This window comes from Capra hircus, chromosome 15 (genome assembly GCF_001704415.2).
Source record: "Capra hircus breed San Clemente chromosome 15, ASM170441v1, whole genome shotgun sequence".
Taxonomy (NCBI): domain Eukaryota; kingdom Metazoa; phylum Chordata; class Mammalia; order Artiodactyla; family Bovidae; genus Capra; species Capra hircus.
In genome coordinates this window covers 4,652,747-4,670,540 of record NC_030822.1, presented here as the reverse complement: position 1 = coordinate 4,670,540, position 17,794 = coordinate 4,652,747, and the positions used below count along the sequence as shown (strand labels likewise).

General features: G+C 39.6%; 1 protein-coding gene across 1 annotated transcript; it reads left to right on the top strand.

Annotated features, from left to right (window-relative positions):
* LOC102169979 (olfactory receptor 4C6-like) lies at positions 15,279-16,220 on the top strand. Its single transcript, XM_005690230.2, has one exon. The coding sequence runs from the start codon at positions 15,279-15,281 to the stop codon at positions 16,218-16,220; it is 942 nt and encodes a 313-aa protein (XP_005690287.2).

Sequence of the window (17,794 nt, the reverse complement as noted above, 5' to 3'; positions counted from 1 at the left end):
CCTTGGACGTGGGGTAGCTCCTCTTTGCCATGCTGAGGGTGCTGGCCATGGCAGCCGCCCGCGCTGAGGGCGCCGGCCTTTGCAGCCCTTATATAAGGATATATTATTTTAATCTAGACTTTAGTGAAATTATTGGGCATTAAGTGAGGAAAGTGAGTTCTCTATTGTTAAGGCCAACTATAAGGTTTATCTCTTCCTTCCCCTTCTTGTTTTCCTGATGAAACCTATCAAATATAGTGAAACTATCTATCTATATACAGTCTAGTGAAAAGGTTTGATTTAGAGTTTGAAGCTTTCATACCAACATGCTAGAATAGAAAAGTGAATATATAAGTGAGCTTTGTTTTTTTTTTTAATAACCAGTAATTGAAGAAGACTCTCCCCCTGCAGTGTGGAAACATTGAAGTACTTGCTGTATTGAATCTGAAGTCATGCCTGAGCTTATAAACTTTGAATTAATTAGCAGTAACAATTTTAATTTATATTCAAACATATATTGACAGCTAATTTAAGATTTACCTTAATAATAGACTATTTTGAGTAAAATTAATAAACCCTGTACATGAAGACTAGCACCACTTACACAAGAGATGCAGGTTTGATCACTAGGTCAGGAATATCCCCTGGAGAAGGGAACGGCAACACATTCCAATATTCTTGCCTGGGAAATCCCATGGACATAGGAGGCTGGTGGGCTACAGTCCATGAGTTCACAAAGAGTCGGACACGACTGAGCAACTGACACAGCTACAAGGCATACATTTTCATAGGTTCTCTAAATAATTTAAGCAACAATGTACTTAAGGAGGACTTTACTGCATTTCATAGAAAAAGATATGACTCAGTGAAGGTAAGCCACACATCAAGTCTTTTATACTTTGTTTCCTTCTTCACTTCTCACCTGTCAGCAGCAGTCTTCGATCTCATGGTGTGAAAATATTGGAACCAGATATGACCTTTTGCCATGCTGTGGATACTGCCCGATCCCTTTTGGTGGGGCAGGGATGCTGTCTTCTCTCAGCCCTCCCTTGAGCTTCATTCCCTGGGTGATGGGCACTTTCTTGATTCCACTTTTGTTAGAGAAAAGCCACCTGCTGATCTCATCTTTGAAGATACATTACCCTTCATGGGCATCGTGAAAAGTGAAACACAATGGGTTAAAGAAATGAAATTCAGTAGTTGAATTTCAAAGAAAGTGGCACTTGGGTGAAAGATATTTGGAGGGAAAAAATAGCTTAATCATTGAGGAGACTGCTACTGAGTTTGGGCATGAGGGCAGCACCTTGAAGAGCTAAATAGGGGTCATTTTTATAGGGCTTTTCCCATTGTTATCCCACAGTGTTACCATTTTTACTGGAAAAATGGCTTCATGGTCAATTCAGTTTAAGAATGTTAGACATTTAATTCATTCAGAAAATATTGTTCGGTATCTACAGTGAAAACCAAGCAAAAAAAAGCTGTGGGATTTAGGTATACGACATTGAATAGTACAAATAGGGTTGTATTTGTGTGGAACTAATTCCAGTGGTGAATAGGTAAGTAATAAGCAAGTAAACAAATGAAAAATAAAATTTTGTTAGTAATGGGTAACATGAAGAATATTTTATGAGCGAGTGATGTAGGAAAGAAAATTTGGATATAGATTTGTGTAGCTGTTTGAAGCACAGCTAAAATTTCAGTTTACTTGGAGTTTAAATAACCATACTATCCTCCTTCTATTTTCAAAAATAAGCAAGTTATTTAAAAACATGCATTTGAAATGAGGGTAATATCTTTCCCAAGTAAGTAAAAATGGTTTCTTGGGAGATGAACATTTTTTACTGTTTTTATATATAACACACAAACATACATACATCATATAAAAAGTAGTATTCAAATACAATCACTAGTATTCAAATGCAATCAATAGTATTCAAATGGAAATTTGTGGCATTCCTATTTCAGAAGAGGAAGCGATTAAGGAAATGAAACATCCAACAAAATACCTTTTGGGGGGCAATATTGAAAAAGAGCATTGTGCTAAGTTGCCCTGTGCTGTGTACTGTGCTTAGTCGCTCAGCCATGTCCAACTCTTTGCAACCCCATGGGCTGTCGCCCGCCAGGCTCCTCTGTCCATGGGGATTCTCCAGGCAGGAATACTGGAGTGGGTTGTCATGCCATCCTCCAGGGGGTCTTCCCAATCCAGGGATGGAACTCGGGTCTCCTGCAATGCAGGCAGATCTGGGAAGTTCAAGTTGCCCTAACTCATGTCTATATTGTTAGATGAGAGCATGGAGTAACCTTAGAATGTTAGGAAAGTTAATCCAAGCACAGAGGTTGGCCTATCATCTGACCTTCAGTAAAACTGAGATTCTTGCTTCTCTGGAGACTTCTGAGAGTGTGGTCAAGTATGTTTATTGGACTAGTTATAGTCTGTGAAGTGTGTTGCAAATGTGGGATACTGGTTTTTTTTTATTATTAATAGTAGAAAAAAAATAATGGTCCTAACCCCCAAATATTTTTAAATTTTAAATATGCTATTTGAGAATGCCAATTTTTAAGGAATGTGAAAGAATTTAGCCTTTCTTTTTTCTTGCTGAGGAGCATTTTTAAATGCTTTATAATGGCAGTTAGATGTGATACTATTTTAATGGCAGTCTTAAATAGATACAGAGAGAAAAACACCAATACAGTATGCTAACACATATATATGGAATTTAGAAGGATGGTAATGATAAAGTCTGAGAGGAGTTACCCTGGGTCCGAGGGCAGAGGCGGCCCCCAAGAGGAGCCACACTGCACCTGAGGCCAAAGGCGGTGGCTGGGAGGGGCAACCCCATGCCCCAATCCAGGGGCGGTGGCCGGGAAGATTAACCCCACCTTCAAGGAGCAGTGGCTGCCTGGGCTCAGGAGGGCCTAGAGGAGCCATCCCACGTTGAAGGTCAGGAAGAGTGGTGGTGAGGAGACAACCCTCACCCAAGGTAAGGAGCAGCGGTTGTGCTTTGCTGGAGCAGCTGTGAAGAGATACCCCACGCCCAAGGTAAGAGAAGCCCAAGTAAGATGGTAGGTGTTTCAAGAGGGCATCAGAGGGCAGACACAGTGAAACCATACAGAAAACTAGTCAATCTAATCACACTAGGACCACAGCCTTGTCTAGCTCAATGAAACTAAGCCATGCCCATGGGGTAACCCAAGACAGGCAGGTCATGGTGGAGAGGTCTGACAGAATGTGGTCCACTGGAGAAGGGAATGGAAAACCACTTCAGTATTCTTGCCTTGAGAACCCCATGAACAGTATGAAAAGGCAAAATAATAGGATACTGAAAGAGGAACTCCCCAGGTCAGTAGGCGTCCAATATGCTACTGGAGATCAGTGGAGAAATAACTTTAGAAAGAATGAAGGGATGGAGCCAAAGCAAAAACAATACCCAGCTGTGGATGTGACTGGTGATAGAAGCAAGGTCTGATGCTATAAAGAGCAATATTGCATAGGAACCTGGAATGTCAGGTCCATGAATCAAGGCAAATTGGAAGTGGTCAAATGAGATGGCAAGAGTGAATGTCGACATTCTAGGAATCAGCAAACTAAAATGGGCTGGAATGGGTGAATTTAACTCAGATGACCATTATATCTACTACTGTGGGCAGGAATCCCTCAGAAGAAATGGAGTAGCCATCATGGTCAACAAAAGAGTCTGAAATGCAGTACATGGATGCAATCTCAAAAACACAGTATGATCTCTGTTCGTCTCCAAGGCAAACCATTCTATATCACCGTAATGCAAGTCTATGCCCCAACCAGTAATGCTGAAGAAGTTGAAGTTGAACAGTTCTATGAAAACCTACAAGACCTTTTAGAACTAACACCCAAAAAAGATGTCCTTTTCATTATAGGGGACTGGAATGCAAAAGTAGGAGGTCAAGATACACCTGGAGTAACAAGCAAATTTGGCCTTGGAATGCAGAATGAAGCAGGGCAAAGACTAATAGAGTTTTGCCAAGAAAATCCACTGGTCATAGCAAACACCCTCTTCCAACAACACAAGAGAAGACTCTGCACATGGACATCACCAGATGGTCAACACCAAAATCAGATTGATTATATTCTTTGCAGCCAAAGATGGAGAAGCTCTATACAGTCAACAAAAACAAGACCAGGGCTGACTGTGGCTCAGATCATGAACTCCTTATTACCAAATTCAGACTCAAATTAAAGAAAGTAGGGAAAACCGCTAGACCATTCAGGTATGATCTAAATCAAATCCCTTATGATTATACAGTGGAAGTGAGAAATAGATTTAAGGGCCTAGATCTGATAGATACAGTGCCTGATGAACTGTGGAATTAGGTTTGTGACATTGTACAGGAGACAGGGATCAAGACCATCCCCTTGGGAAAGAAATGCAAAAAAGCAAAATGGTTGTCTGGGGAGGCCTTACAAATAGCTGCGAAAAGAAGGGAAGTAAAAAAGGGAAGTAAAAAAGCATGTAAGAATTAAAGATTTTTAAATTAAAAAAATAAATAAATTAATTAAAAGAAAAAAAAAAGCAAAGCAGAAAAGGAAAGATAGTCCCATTTGAATGCAAAGGAGAAAAGGAAAGATATAAGCATCTGAATGCACAGTTCCAAAGAATAGCAAGAAGAGATAAGAAAGCCTTCTTCAGCGATCAATGCAAAGAAATAGAGGAAAACAACAGAATGGGAAAGACTAGGGATCTCTTCAAGAAAATTAGAGATATTAAGGGAACATTTCATGCAAAGATGGGCTCAATAAAGGACAGAAATGGTCTGGACCTAACAGAAGCAGAAGACATTAAGAAGAGGTGGCAAGAACACACAGAAGAACTGTAGAAAAAAGATCTTCACGACCCAGATAATCATGATGGTGTGATCACTCACCTAGAGCCAGACATCTTGGAATGTGAAGTCAAGTGGGCCTTAGAAAGCATCACTATGAACAAAGCTAGTGGAGGTGATGGAATTCCAGTTGAGCTATTTCTAATCCTGAAAGATGATGCTGTGAAAGTGCTGCACTCAATATACCAACAAATTTGGAAAACTCAGCAGTGGTCACAGCACTGTAAGAGGTCAGTTTTCATTCCAATCCCAAAGAAAGGCAATGCCAAAGAATACTCAAACTACTGAACAATTGCACTCATCTCACACGCTAGTAAAATAATGCTCAAAATCCTCCAAGCCAGGCTTCAGCAATACATGAACCGTGAACCCCCTGATGTTCAAGCTGGTTTTAGAAAAGGCAGAGGAACCAGCGATCAAATTGCCAACATCCACTGTATCATGGAAAAAGCAAGAGAGTTCCAAAAACATCTATTTCTGCTTTATTGACTATGCCAAAGCCTTTGACTGTGTGGATCACAATAAACTGTGGAAAATTCTGAGAGAGATGGTAATACCAGACCATCTGACCTGCCTCTGGAGAAACCTGTAGGCAGGTCAGGAAGCAACAGTTAGAACTGGACATGGAACAACAGACCAGTTCCAAATAGGAAAAGGAGTGTGTCAATGCTGTATATTGTCACCCTGCTTATTTAACTTCTATGCAGAGTACATCATGAAAAACGCTGGACTGGAAGAAGCACAAGCTGGAATCAAGATTGCCGGGAGTAATATCAATCACCTCAGATATGCAGAGGACACCACCCTCATGGCAGAAAGTGAAGAGGAGCTAAAAAGCCTCTTGATGAAAGTGAAAGAGGAGAGTGAAAAAGTTGGCTTAAAGCTCAACATTCAGAAAACGAAGATCAATGCATCTGGTCCCATCACTTCATGGCAAATAGATGGGGAAACAGTGGAAACAGTGTCAGACTTTATTTTTGGGGGCTCCAAAATCACTGCAGATGGTGACTGCAGCCATGAAATCAAAAGACACTTACTCTTTGGAAGAAAAGTTATGATCAACCTAGATGGCATATTCAAAAGCAGAGACATTACTTTGCCAACTAAGGTCTGTCTAGTCAAGGCTATGGTTTTTCCAGTGGTCATGTATGGATGTGAGAGTTGAACTGTGAAGAAGGCTGAGCACCAAAGAATTGATGCTTTTGAAGTGTGGTGTTGGAGAAGACTCTTGAGAGTCTTCTGGACTGCAAGGAGTTCCAACCAGTCCATTCTGAAGGAGATCAGCCCTGGGATTTCTTTGGAAGGAATGATGCTAAAGCTGAAGCTCCGGTACTTTGGCCACCTTATGCGAAGTGTTGACTCATTGGAAAAGACTCTGATGCTGGGAGGGATTGGGGGCAGGAGGAGAAGGGGACGACCGAGGATGAGATGGCTGGATGGCATCCCTGACTCGATGGACATGAGTCTGAGTGAACTCCGGGGGTTGGTGATGTACAGGGAGGCCTGGCGTGCTGCAATTCATGGGGTCGCAAAGAGTTGGACACGACTGAGCGACTGAACTGAACTGAACTGAACTGAACGGTAACCCTGTATTCAAGACAGCAAAAGAGACACAGATGTATAGAACAGTCTTTTAGGCTCTGTGGGAGAAGGTGAGGGTGGGATGATTAGAGAGAATAGCAGTGAAACATGTATATTATCATATGTGAAACAGATAATCAGTCCAGGTTCAATGCATGAGACAGGATGCTCAGGGCTGGTGCCCTGGGATGACCCTGAGGGATTGGGTGGGGAGGGCGGTGGGAGAGAGGGTCAGGATGGGGAACACATGTACATCCATGGCTGAGTCATGTCAATGTATGGCAAAACCCATACAATATTGTAAAATAATTAGCCTCCAATTAATATAAATAAATTAAAAAAGGATGCAGAGAACTCCAGATCAGGTGATGGAAAAATTCAGCCCTGGGGCTAGCAAGGCAATCAAGAATAAGTCCCACTGACTTTTCTTCATCTCTATTATCAGGCAGATGAATCATTGTGTGGTTACTGAAGAGAACTTAGTCTAACAAATAACTCAGTAGTTATACCTCACCATGATCTGGTTGTCTGTTTTTGGAGCATCAGTTTGGCCTAGCTCCAGTGAGGCTCCACTCCTGGGAAACGTGGATCATTGCAGGAGTGGATGGGGATTCATAGGTATGGTGATTAGAGCCTCAGTCAGTAGAGACCCAGCCTCAAAGGGGTGCAGTTGAACTGATGCAAGTCTACACTTTTTGAAATCCTGTGTCATTTGAAAATAACACTCTGTCTCCTTTAACCCGTCTATTGCCCAAGGAAAGCATCTTAGTAATGACGTTTTTTTCTGAGATATGTATTGGAAACTGTTTACAAATTAAACTCAAATATAGCTAAATGGCAGGCAGTTCCATGAATGATTTTGCAAACTGTTTATATCTGGCTGCCTAGTTTTAGAAAACTTTCACATTTAAATTCTGCTCCTATGCACAGAGATTGTTTCCTATATAAATCCTTGTACATTTAGATATGTTTTAAATATGTTTTTCAAAATCATTAGAGACTCTGGTCCTCTCAAAATTACCTCCCATTGGCTGACAGGATGATTTGCTTCCAGTGTGATCCTGATTTACTTCATTCCATACCTGAATCTTCTAAGTTGCAACCATAATGCGTCATGATTTCTAGACCTTTTGTAGAGAAAAGTTCATGTAAGTATCTCCTGGGTGGAGTCAGACTTTTGATTACTCTGACATGATCTTAGAAAATTACTCACACACTCGCTGCCTTCTGGTTACAGAGATCATCAGGTAATTAGATGACATGAAACTGAGTTTTGGAGATGATTTTCACAACTTTTTTGAGCATTAAACATGGTCTTATTAATTTGAATTACTGTTTTGAGGTCACTGAAATTACTGAATCAGATACATACACAATTTTATTTAAGATGTCAGTTGCTAACCTGTTTTGTCTGTATAAACAAATTTTAGCCTCAGGTTGAAAAGTCTTGAGTTATCAACAATTTTTAGCTTAATTTACTTTAAACTCTTTGGGCAACTTACCAGAACTTAAGTGTCTACCTTTTGGTCTCTATCCAGCTCATGAGATTAGCAAATAAATTGTGTGTTTACGTGTCAGCGGTTTGTCTTAGAAAAGGGAGGAATGGGAGTAGCTGGTACATATAGGATAGTTTTAGACAGATTGTGTTTCCCTTCTTTCAAGCAACATTCTGTGTGTATATGTAGTATACAAGCAACATATTTGCATGTACACATAGATAAATTTCTGTGTTCCTCTTGTACCAATTGCCTTTCTTTTGCTATTAGTCACCTTTGACAAAGACCTTATATAGTATTTTTTTCTTTCTGTTTTCATGAATTATTGATTTTGGTTATTTAATACATATATTAAATTTATATATATAAATAATACATATTAAATTTACATCTATATATATGTTAAAACACAGATGTTTATTTCTGAGGAGCTCTGCCTATAAAGGTGGTGTCAGCATTGGTCCTGAGGGTGAAGCAAATGGTTGTTCGGGGTTGAAGCCCCCTGCCTCTGGAGCTATTTCAAGAAAGCATTAGTTTTTGTATCTACAATGATATACTAATTTCTATCCAAAATTATGCTGCTGTATATAATTACATGTCTATTCCTCTTTCAAGGAAAGCAAGTGAAGGAAGGAAGACTTAGGGACAGAAATAATCCTTTTAAAGTCCTTCACTAGAGACAGTCTGTTGATGATGCCTGTGCTCGGGCATGAGTCTTCTAAGAAACACAGGACACTTAAAACTGATGACCCAGAGGCTCTCCCTAAGTACCTTGCTATCACTTCCTGTTATCCAAGATTGTATTGAATAAATCATTAAGCTCCATGAGAAATTCAGACACAAGAAACACATATCAACTTAGAGTTGGCTTCTTGGGTTCATATCCGGGCTTTCTTAATTACTGACTGTATACCCTTAAGCAAATTAATCACTTGCCTTTAGCTCAGTCATACAATGCGTCTCATCATCGCTAGACGTGAGGACTGTGAGAAAACATACAGTAAGTGATAGCAAAATATCTGACATATAGAATGTACTAAATAATTTGTTATTAGTTTGATTGGGATATGTGTATAGATGGTGGCTCAGTGGTAAAGAACCTGCCTGTAATGCAGGAGCCGCAGGAGACACAGCTTCTATCCCTGCGTCAGGAAGAGCCCTTGGAGGAGGGCACGGCAACCCACTCCAGTATTCTTGCCTGGAGCATCCCATGGACAGAGGAGCTGGCTGGCTACAGTCCATAGAGTCACAAACAGCTGGACATGACTGAAGTGACTTAGCACCCATAGATCATATATCTCTATATAGATATTGTATCGCTTTAATTTGGGCTTCCCTGGTGGCTCAAGGGTAGAGTCTGCTTGACAATGCAGGAGACATGGTTTTGATCCCTGGGTTGGGAAGATGCCTTGCAGGAGGAAATGGCAACCCATTACAGTATTCTTGCCTGGCAAATTCCATGGATAGAGGAGCCTGGTGGGCTACAGTCTGTGGGGTCGCAAAAGAGTTGAACATGAATGAATGAATTAGTTCACAGGCACGCAGCACAGCTTTAACTCTGGAGACTAACATTTGTTGTTTATATCACCAATCAGATTCTAAGACTGAATGATCTGAAGACTCAAATTAAAATGCGATGATTTTCTGTATCATTATTTTTAATATATTCAAGGTTCCTAATATTTAATGATGGCAAAGATGTGGGGAAAATTAGTTTTTAATATACTATTTTGGGGAATAAAAGATACTTCAGGATTTTGAGAGCAATGCTACAAAATCTGTCAAATGTAAATGCATGTGTATTTTTTGTTTTGATAATGACATAGATTTCTCCAACAGAAATAAGTGAAGATGTCTGTAAGCGGTGTTCATTGTGTATCTGTTGTAAGGCAAAATATTAAAACTGAAATAAATTTCAAGCAAAAATGGACTAAAGGAATTATATTTAACAATGAAATGGAATAATATGTAACAATTAACATCAAGGAAAATTCATCAGTATTGACAGATAATGCTCACACAAGCTGTCATTAGAATTTTAAGTGAATTATATTTTGTATATGTTCATATAGAGTAAAACACATCAATGATGATATATATACCAAATACAAATGCATATCTTGGGAGCATTTACTAAACTGTTAATAGAGGATCAAATGAGTGAGTGCTTATGGTTGGGAGAAGGTTTTTTACTTTAACCTTTTTATCTATCTATCTATTTAAGCTATTCCTCATAGGGCATGTCTTTCTTTTACAATTTATAAAAATAAATTATTTAATTATAGATATTCTACTTTTGGCTAGAAGAATGTTTTAGGAAGCAAGTTGATTTTGAAGGTTTCTTTTAAAGTCAGTTCAGAAACTTACATCTTATTAAGTGTTCAGGAGTAATTAAACTGATACCCTTTTTATCAATTTAGTATTTAATAGACCCAGGTGATGTTAGTTGTAAAGAATCAGCTTGCCAATGAAGGAGACCTAAGAGGGGCAGCTTAGATCCCTGGGCTGGGAAGATCTCCTGGAGAAGGGAATGGCTACCCAATCCAGTATCCTGGCCTTTATAATTCCATGGGCTGTATAGTATATTTTATTTTATTGTAAATAAATTGATTTGGAAAATTTGATATTTCTTTAAAATTTATCTTTTTAAAAATCTGATGAACTGGTTAAATGTTTATTAAGAAAGACCTCCAACTTTTTGCTGCATCACTTTTTAAATTTATTTCATAAACATTAATCTTTTTTAAAAAATTTAGCTAAGAAAGGAGATAAATGAATTACTTCTGATATGCAAGCTATACAGATACATGTATACAGATACATACATACATACAGATACAGATACAGAATAACAGGTGAAGGAGATTTGGGAGATGATGTGAGGCTGCAAGATGAGTGTAATGGATTAGTTTAACAAATGACATGAACATGGGAAGGGGAGGCCAGGAGCTTATAAGAATGGAAGATAAGCATAATGAATATTTGGACAGTTCTTTCCAAACATTCTCATGTCTCTTACATCCTTTGATTTTCATGACAGTTTTGTGAGACAGGGTGTAAAATTTGGGGAGGGGCTGTGGTCAGTGAGCTGAGGTATCAACTTAATCACACAAGCATCAAGAGGCTTTGAGCAAGATATATACACTAATTCCAGTTGAGCTATTTCAAATCCTAAAAGATGATGCTGTGAAAGTGCTGCACTTCATATGCCAGCAAATTTGGAAAACTCAGCAGTGAGCACAGGACTGGAAAAGTCAGCTTTCATTCCAATCCCAAAGAAAGGCAATGCCAAAGAATGCTCAAACTACTGCACGATTGCTCTCATCTCACATGCTAGTAAAGTAATGCTCAAAATTCTCCAAACCAGGCTTCAGTAATATATGAACCATGAACTTCCAGATGTTCAAGCTGGATTTAGAAAAGGCAGAAGACCAGAGATCAAAGTGCCAATATCAGTTGGATCATCGAAAAAGGAAGAGAGTTCCAGAAAAACATCTACTTATGCTTTTGACTATGCCAAACTCTTTGACTGTGTGGATAAAAATAAACTGTGGGAAATTCTTCAAGAGATGGGAATACCAGACCACTTAACCTGCCTCCTGAGAAATCTGTATGCAGGTCAGAAGGCAACAGTTAGAACTGGACATGGAACAATAGACTGGTTCCAATCACGGAAAAGAGTATGTCAAGGCTATATATTGTCACCCTGCTTATTTAACTTCTATGCAGAGTACATCATGAGAAATGCTGGGCTGGATGAAACACAAGCTGGAATCAAGATTGCCAGGAGATATTTATCAATCACCTCAGATATGCAGGTGACACCACCCTTATAGCAGGAAGTGAAGAAGAACTAAAGAGCTTCTCAATGAAAGTGAAAGAGAAGAATGAAAAAGTTGGCTTAAAGCTCAACATTCAGAAAACTAAGATCATGGCCTCTGGTCCCATCACTTCATGGGAAATAGATAGGGAAACAGTGGAAACTGACAGTTAATTTTTCTGGGCTCCAAAATCACTGCAGATGGTGACTGCAGCCATGAAATTAAAAGATGCTTGCTCCTTGGAAGGAAAATTATGACCAACCTGACAGCATATTAAGAAGCAGAGACATTACTTTGCCAACAAAGTTCTATCATCTCAGAGCTATGGTTTTTCCAGTAGGCATGTATGGATGTGAGAATTGGACTGTAAAGAAAGCTAAGGGCTGAAGAATTGATGCTTTTGAAGTGTGGTGTTGGAGAAGACTCTTGAGAGTCACTTGAACAGCAAGGAGATCCAACCAGTTCATCCTAATGGAAATCAGTCCTGATATTCATTGGAAGGATTGATGTTGAAGCTGAAGCTCCAATACTTTGGCCACCAGATGCGAAGAGTTAACTCATTTGAAAAGACCCTGATGCTGGGAAAGATTGAGTGTAGTAGGAGAAGGGGATGACAGAGGATGAGATGGTTGGATGGCATCACTGACTCTGGATGTGAGTTTGAGTAAACTCTGGGAGTTGGTGATGGACAGGGAGGCCTGGAATGCCGTAGTCCATGGGGCCACAAAGAGTCGGACATGGCTGAGCAACTGAACTGAACTGAACTGAAACCTTACTCACTGCATTAGAAAATCAGGATATGTACACCCATGGCAGATTCATGTTGATGTGTGGCAAAACCAATACAATATTGTAAAGTAAAAAATAAATAAATAATAAAGAAAGAAAATCAGGATAATGCTAGGTCCTATTTCAAATGGTTTTGTGGGAACTAAAACAGAAAACCATAAAGATTTTAGCACAGTACGCTCAAATAATAACTCCTTAACACTTATTGAACTGTTGTTGCTTTGTTTTATTTTTACAGAATTTATAGGTTGTGTAGTCAGTAAATGACTTGACTGCAGTGTACAGTTGTGTTGTTCATTCTTGATCCCATGGATTTACACACTGTGCAAAACACAAATGTGTTCTGACAGTTAGATATGGGCTTTATGGCAGTGAGAGGGAATTGGAGAAAAAGATGAGGTTGACTGCTTTCGTTGGGGAGTCTTGAATTTCAAAATAGAAAGCTGAGATGTGAACTAGTAGTCAACATATATTGAAATAGAAGGGCTTTGTTATCTTAGTATAGTACATTTTGTTTTAAAATATTTGAAGCCATGAGATAGTTCAGAGGAAACATCACTTGAAATTGTAAACATTTAATGTAGATAAGAGCTGAGCTGCTGTGTTTGAAGGGAACAGAGTCTCTATGCTGGCTCCTTCAAACCCCAGTTCTCTAATAACCTGCCATAGCTACATCGTTCTCTAGATGAGAATACAGGCCCAGAATAGTGAACAATGTAACAACATAACCTAGGAGTGAGAGGGACAACCTGGAATAAAACCCAGCTTTCCTGATTTCCAAGAACATGTCCTTTCTACTTCATTTGTGCTATTAAAATTTTTTGAAGTTCTTAGACTGGAGATGAGAGTGATTGAAGCTAATCTACATTGTATATTTGCAAAGAGTGTCCTGAAAATTGTATAATTTTGTGTAGTAATAGGATAATCCTAAAAGTGGGTCTTAGGTGTTTACACCTAAGTCTCAGAGACTTTGTAGTTTGCATCCCCATTTAAAGCAATTATCTCTAACAGAGGTCCACCAAGACAGCCTCTGCTTAAGTATCCCTCGCAAAGAGACCTTGGCTAATGAAGCACTTGTCTTACCATCTCATCATCCAACTGTGGTAACAACTGCATTTAGTCAATGGAGGCCACTATTCATTTCTTTAGTGGTATAAGACAACAACTATGAGTTTGTGTTTTAAAATGAGATGACATGGATTTGTAATTTCTGCTCTTTTTAACTGAGGTGCTCAATGTGTCTAAACTTCTGTTTCCTCATCCTCAAGATGAGATCTGTGACAGTACCCTGTCCCAAGTGATATGAAAATAAATGTAATAATGCAAATAACAGACCAAACACCTTGCTGTCACATAGTGAGTGCAAAATAGATTAGTTCCTTTATTAACATTTTTATTATTCTTTAGAATCTTTGGCTTTATCTGAGTGCACCCCTTCACAAGAAAAAAATGGAAGAAAGGATTTATGTTGACTCAGTCTCGTCTGCTGGGATTAGGCTGGCCGAGTTGAATCTGGATCTTCCTGGAGCAAAGAAAGAGATTTAAGCTTTTGTTTTCTTTAATCAGCATCTTTGGAAAATAATTAGAATTTTGAGAGGTTAGTTAAAGGTTATAAATCATGGGTTCAGGATTATATTTATAGTAAAAACATATTCTTCATTATAGTCTCATCATTGAATTAATCATTGAATTTTATTGTAGAATTATTGAGTAAGATGAGTACAGGTAGCATGAATCTGCCTTTCTGTATTGTCATGATATAGAAATTATTGAATTTTCAGTATCTCTTTTATACTGAGTACTCGTTATACTAAAAGGAGCAATATCGGTCGTTGTTGCTATTGATTTTGATGCAGGAAAACCTGGGCTTGAACTTGGCCTCAGTGTTTATTATCTTTGGGAACTTGCTGTCATTTTTTCACCCATTTTTGCCTCAGTATCTTATCTCTAAAATGCAGAAAATGCTTCATGGGATAGTCTAGTGCCTGATACACAAGAGAGATTTATTGAATGGTCACAGTATGCAAGAATAATCTAATTTGATAGGAAGAGATGCAGATGAAAAGGGCAGAGTTCTTAATAAGTGGAGAGCCCTTGGGCTATGACCTACCTGCTTTGCAAGCTCTTCAACTAGAACATTGTAGTAAGCAATAAGAATATGAAACAAATGAGATGAAATAAAATGTTCTGAGGTTACTAGGTATGTCCAGTGATACATTAAGTTCAGCTTCCTAGCTTGAGGTTCCTAAAAGGCAGCAGCTAAGAGGACTTGTGTGTTGGTAGTTCATTTTGGAAAAGAAAATGAAGGCAGTGAATGGGGGAGAGTGAAACAGGAGAGGAGCAGATCTGAATGTTAGATTGTGCTAGGCTGGTTACCATTTATCCACTGGCTCCTATCGACTGGTGATCTAGGATTTCCTAAAGGTATGTTAATTCTCCATATCATCACATGGTTGACATCCCAGGGTGATGAAGCAGGGTCTTCTAAACGTCTCAAGCAGCAAGTGTCACAAAAGCAAGAGATACACTGGTGAGAGGTGTTCTACGGGGAATGACAAGGATCAAGGTGTTATCAGGGTACGATTGTTTGCAGCTAGTTGCTGTACTGATGGCTGAAGGAAAAGGTAAGTCAAAAGGGTGTGAGAGAGAATCCAAAAAATAAAAATCTCAAATTCGTTATAATTACTAATTTAGAATAATATTCTTTTGTAGATTTTCCAGCTTAGAGAGATAAGCTTACATCAGCCCACAGTAAATGGGGAATCCCAACAATGCGACGGAATTCATTCTTTTGGGCATTGCAAAGAATCCAGAGCTGCGGAAAATACTCTCTGCTGTGTTTCTAATCATGTATGTGTCCACCATTTTGGGAAACCTCCTCATTGTGGTAACTGTGGTCACAAGTCAGAGTCTGAGGTCCCCCATGTATTTTTTCCTTATGTCCTTCTCTCTCACGGATGTCACCTACTCTTCCGTCATTGCCCCCAAGATGATTGCGGACTCCCTCTCTGAGAGCACTGCCATCTCCCTCAAAGCCTGCATGACCCAGCTCTTCATTGACCACTTCTTTGGTGGAGTGGGCATCATCCTTCTCATCGTGATGGCCTATGACCGCTACGTGGCCATCTGTAAGCCCCTGCACTACATGACCATCATGAGGCCTCAGATGTGCTGCTTACTACTGGGAGGGTCCTGGGTGGGGGCATTGACCCATGCAACAGTGCAGCTTCTCTTCATGTATCAAATTCCCTTCTGTGGCCCTAATGTCTTTGATCATTTTATGTGTGATTTGTTCCCACTGTTGAAACTGGCCTGCATGGACACCCGCATCCTGGGCCTCTTAGTCATCCTCAACAGTGGGGTGATGTGTGTGGCCATCTTCCTCATCCTCATCACTTCCTATGTGGTCATCCTCTGCTCCCTGAAGTCCTGCAGCTCCGAAGGGCGGCGTAAAGCCCTCTCCACCTGTGGCTCCCACCTCATGGTGGTCTTCATGTTCTTTGTGCCTTGTATTTTGTTGTACATGAGGCCTGTGGTCACTTACCCCATAGACAAAGCAATGGCTGTGTCCTTTACCATCGTTGCACCCATGTTAAATCGCCTGATCTACACCCTGAGGAACATGGAGGTGAAAAACGCCATGAGGAAACTGTGGATGAAACAAGGGGCCTTGTGTGGTCATTACCTTACATGCTAAGAGCAGTTCTTTCTTACAAGGACAATGTGCTTTTACCCTCCCATTCATTCTGATCTATTGAGGATACAGTAGTCACTGGCATCATTTAATCATGCAAATCAGGCTAAGATTCTATAATCCTATTACCGCCCCCCCCCCAGTGCAGTGTGTGCTCCATTCCTTTTCTCACAAGGCTCTGCCCACTTTCTCTTTCTCTCTCGACATTTTTCTCCTGCCTTTTGAATAATTCAAGCCTTTTCTAGTTTGTGTCTTTTGTTTTTCTTACGCTGCTCACTCGTGAAAATCTCTTTCCGAGAGTTATTCTCTGGCACTACTTTTTTTCTTCTTTCAGATGAACTGTTATCTCCTTAGACGTTTTCCCTGATGACTTTCTTCTAGGTCACTGTTTAACTCCTCATCTGATTACATCCTTAGTATCAATGTCAGAAACTAAACTTTAGCAATTATTTCTTGGCTTTTGTTTTCTATTTTCCTCCCAACAAATTTGTAATCCTTGTAAGGTCAGAGATTGTGTTTATTGCTTCATGCTATGCTTAATAAATATTGTTGAATGAATATAAGTCTAAAAGTAACTTGTTTTTTCTTTATACAAATCAATACCAAAAAGTAGGGGTGTGTATATATATATATATATATATATATATATATATATGTAATAAGATGACTCCACCCTTATGGCAGAAAGTGAAGAGGAACTAAAAAGCCTCTTGATGAAAGTAAAAGAGGAGAGTGAAAAAGTTGGCTTAAAGCTCAACATTCAGAAAACTAACATCATGGCATCCATCACTTCATGGGAAATAGATGGGAAAACAGTGGAAACAGTGTCAGACTTTATTTTGGGGGGCTCCAAAATCACTGCAGATGGTGACTGCAGCCATGAAATTAAAAGACGCTTACTCCTTGGAAGAAAAATTATGAACAACCTAGATAGCATATTCAAAAGCAGAGACATTACTTTGCCGACTAAGGTCTGTCTAGTCAAGGCTATGGTTTTTCCAGTAGTCATGTATGGATGTGAGAGTTGGACTGTGAAGAAGGCTGAGCGCCAAAGAATTGATGCTTTTGAAGTGTGGTGTTGGAGAAGACTCTTGAGAGTCTTCTGGACTGCAAGGAGATCCAACCAGTCCATTCTGAAGGAGATCAACTCTGGGATTTCTTTGGAAGGAATGATGTTAAAGCTGAAACTCCAGTACTTTGGCCACCTCATGGGAAGAGTTGACTCACTGGAAAAGACTCTGATGCTGGGAGGGATTGGGGGTAGGGGGAGAAGGGGACGACCGAGGATGAGATGGCTGGATGGCATCACTGACTCGATGGATGTGAGTCTGAGTGAACTCCGGGACTTGGTGATGGACAGGGAGGCCTGGCGTGCTGCGATTCATGGGGTAGCAAAGAGTCGGACACGACTGAGCAACTGAACTGAACTGAACTGATATATATGAAATATAGAAGTTAGAATTATCTGATTTCATGTTTCCAAGTGTCTTTTCCAAAGATGTTTGGAAGCAAGTACAATCTCGGATTAGTACTTTACTTAGTAGTTTACTATTTAATAAGGGCTACAGCACTGCCAA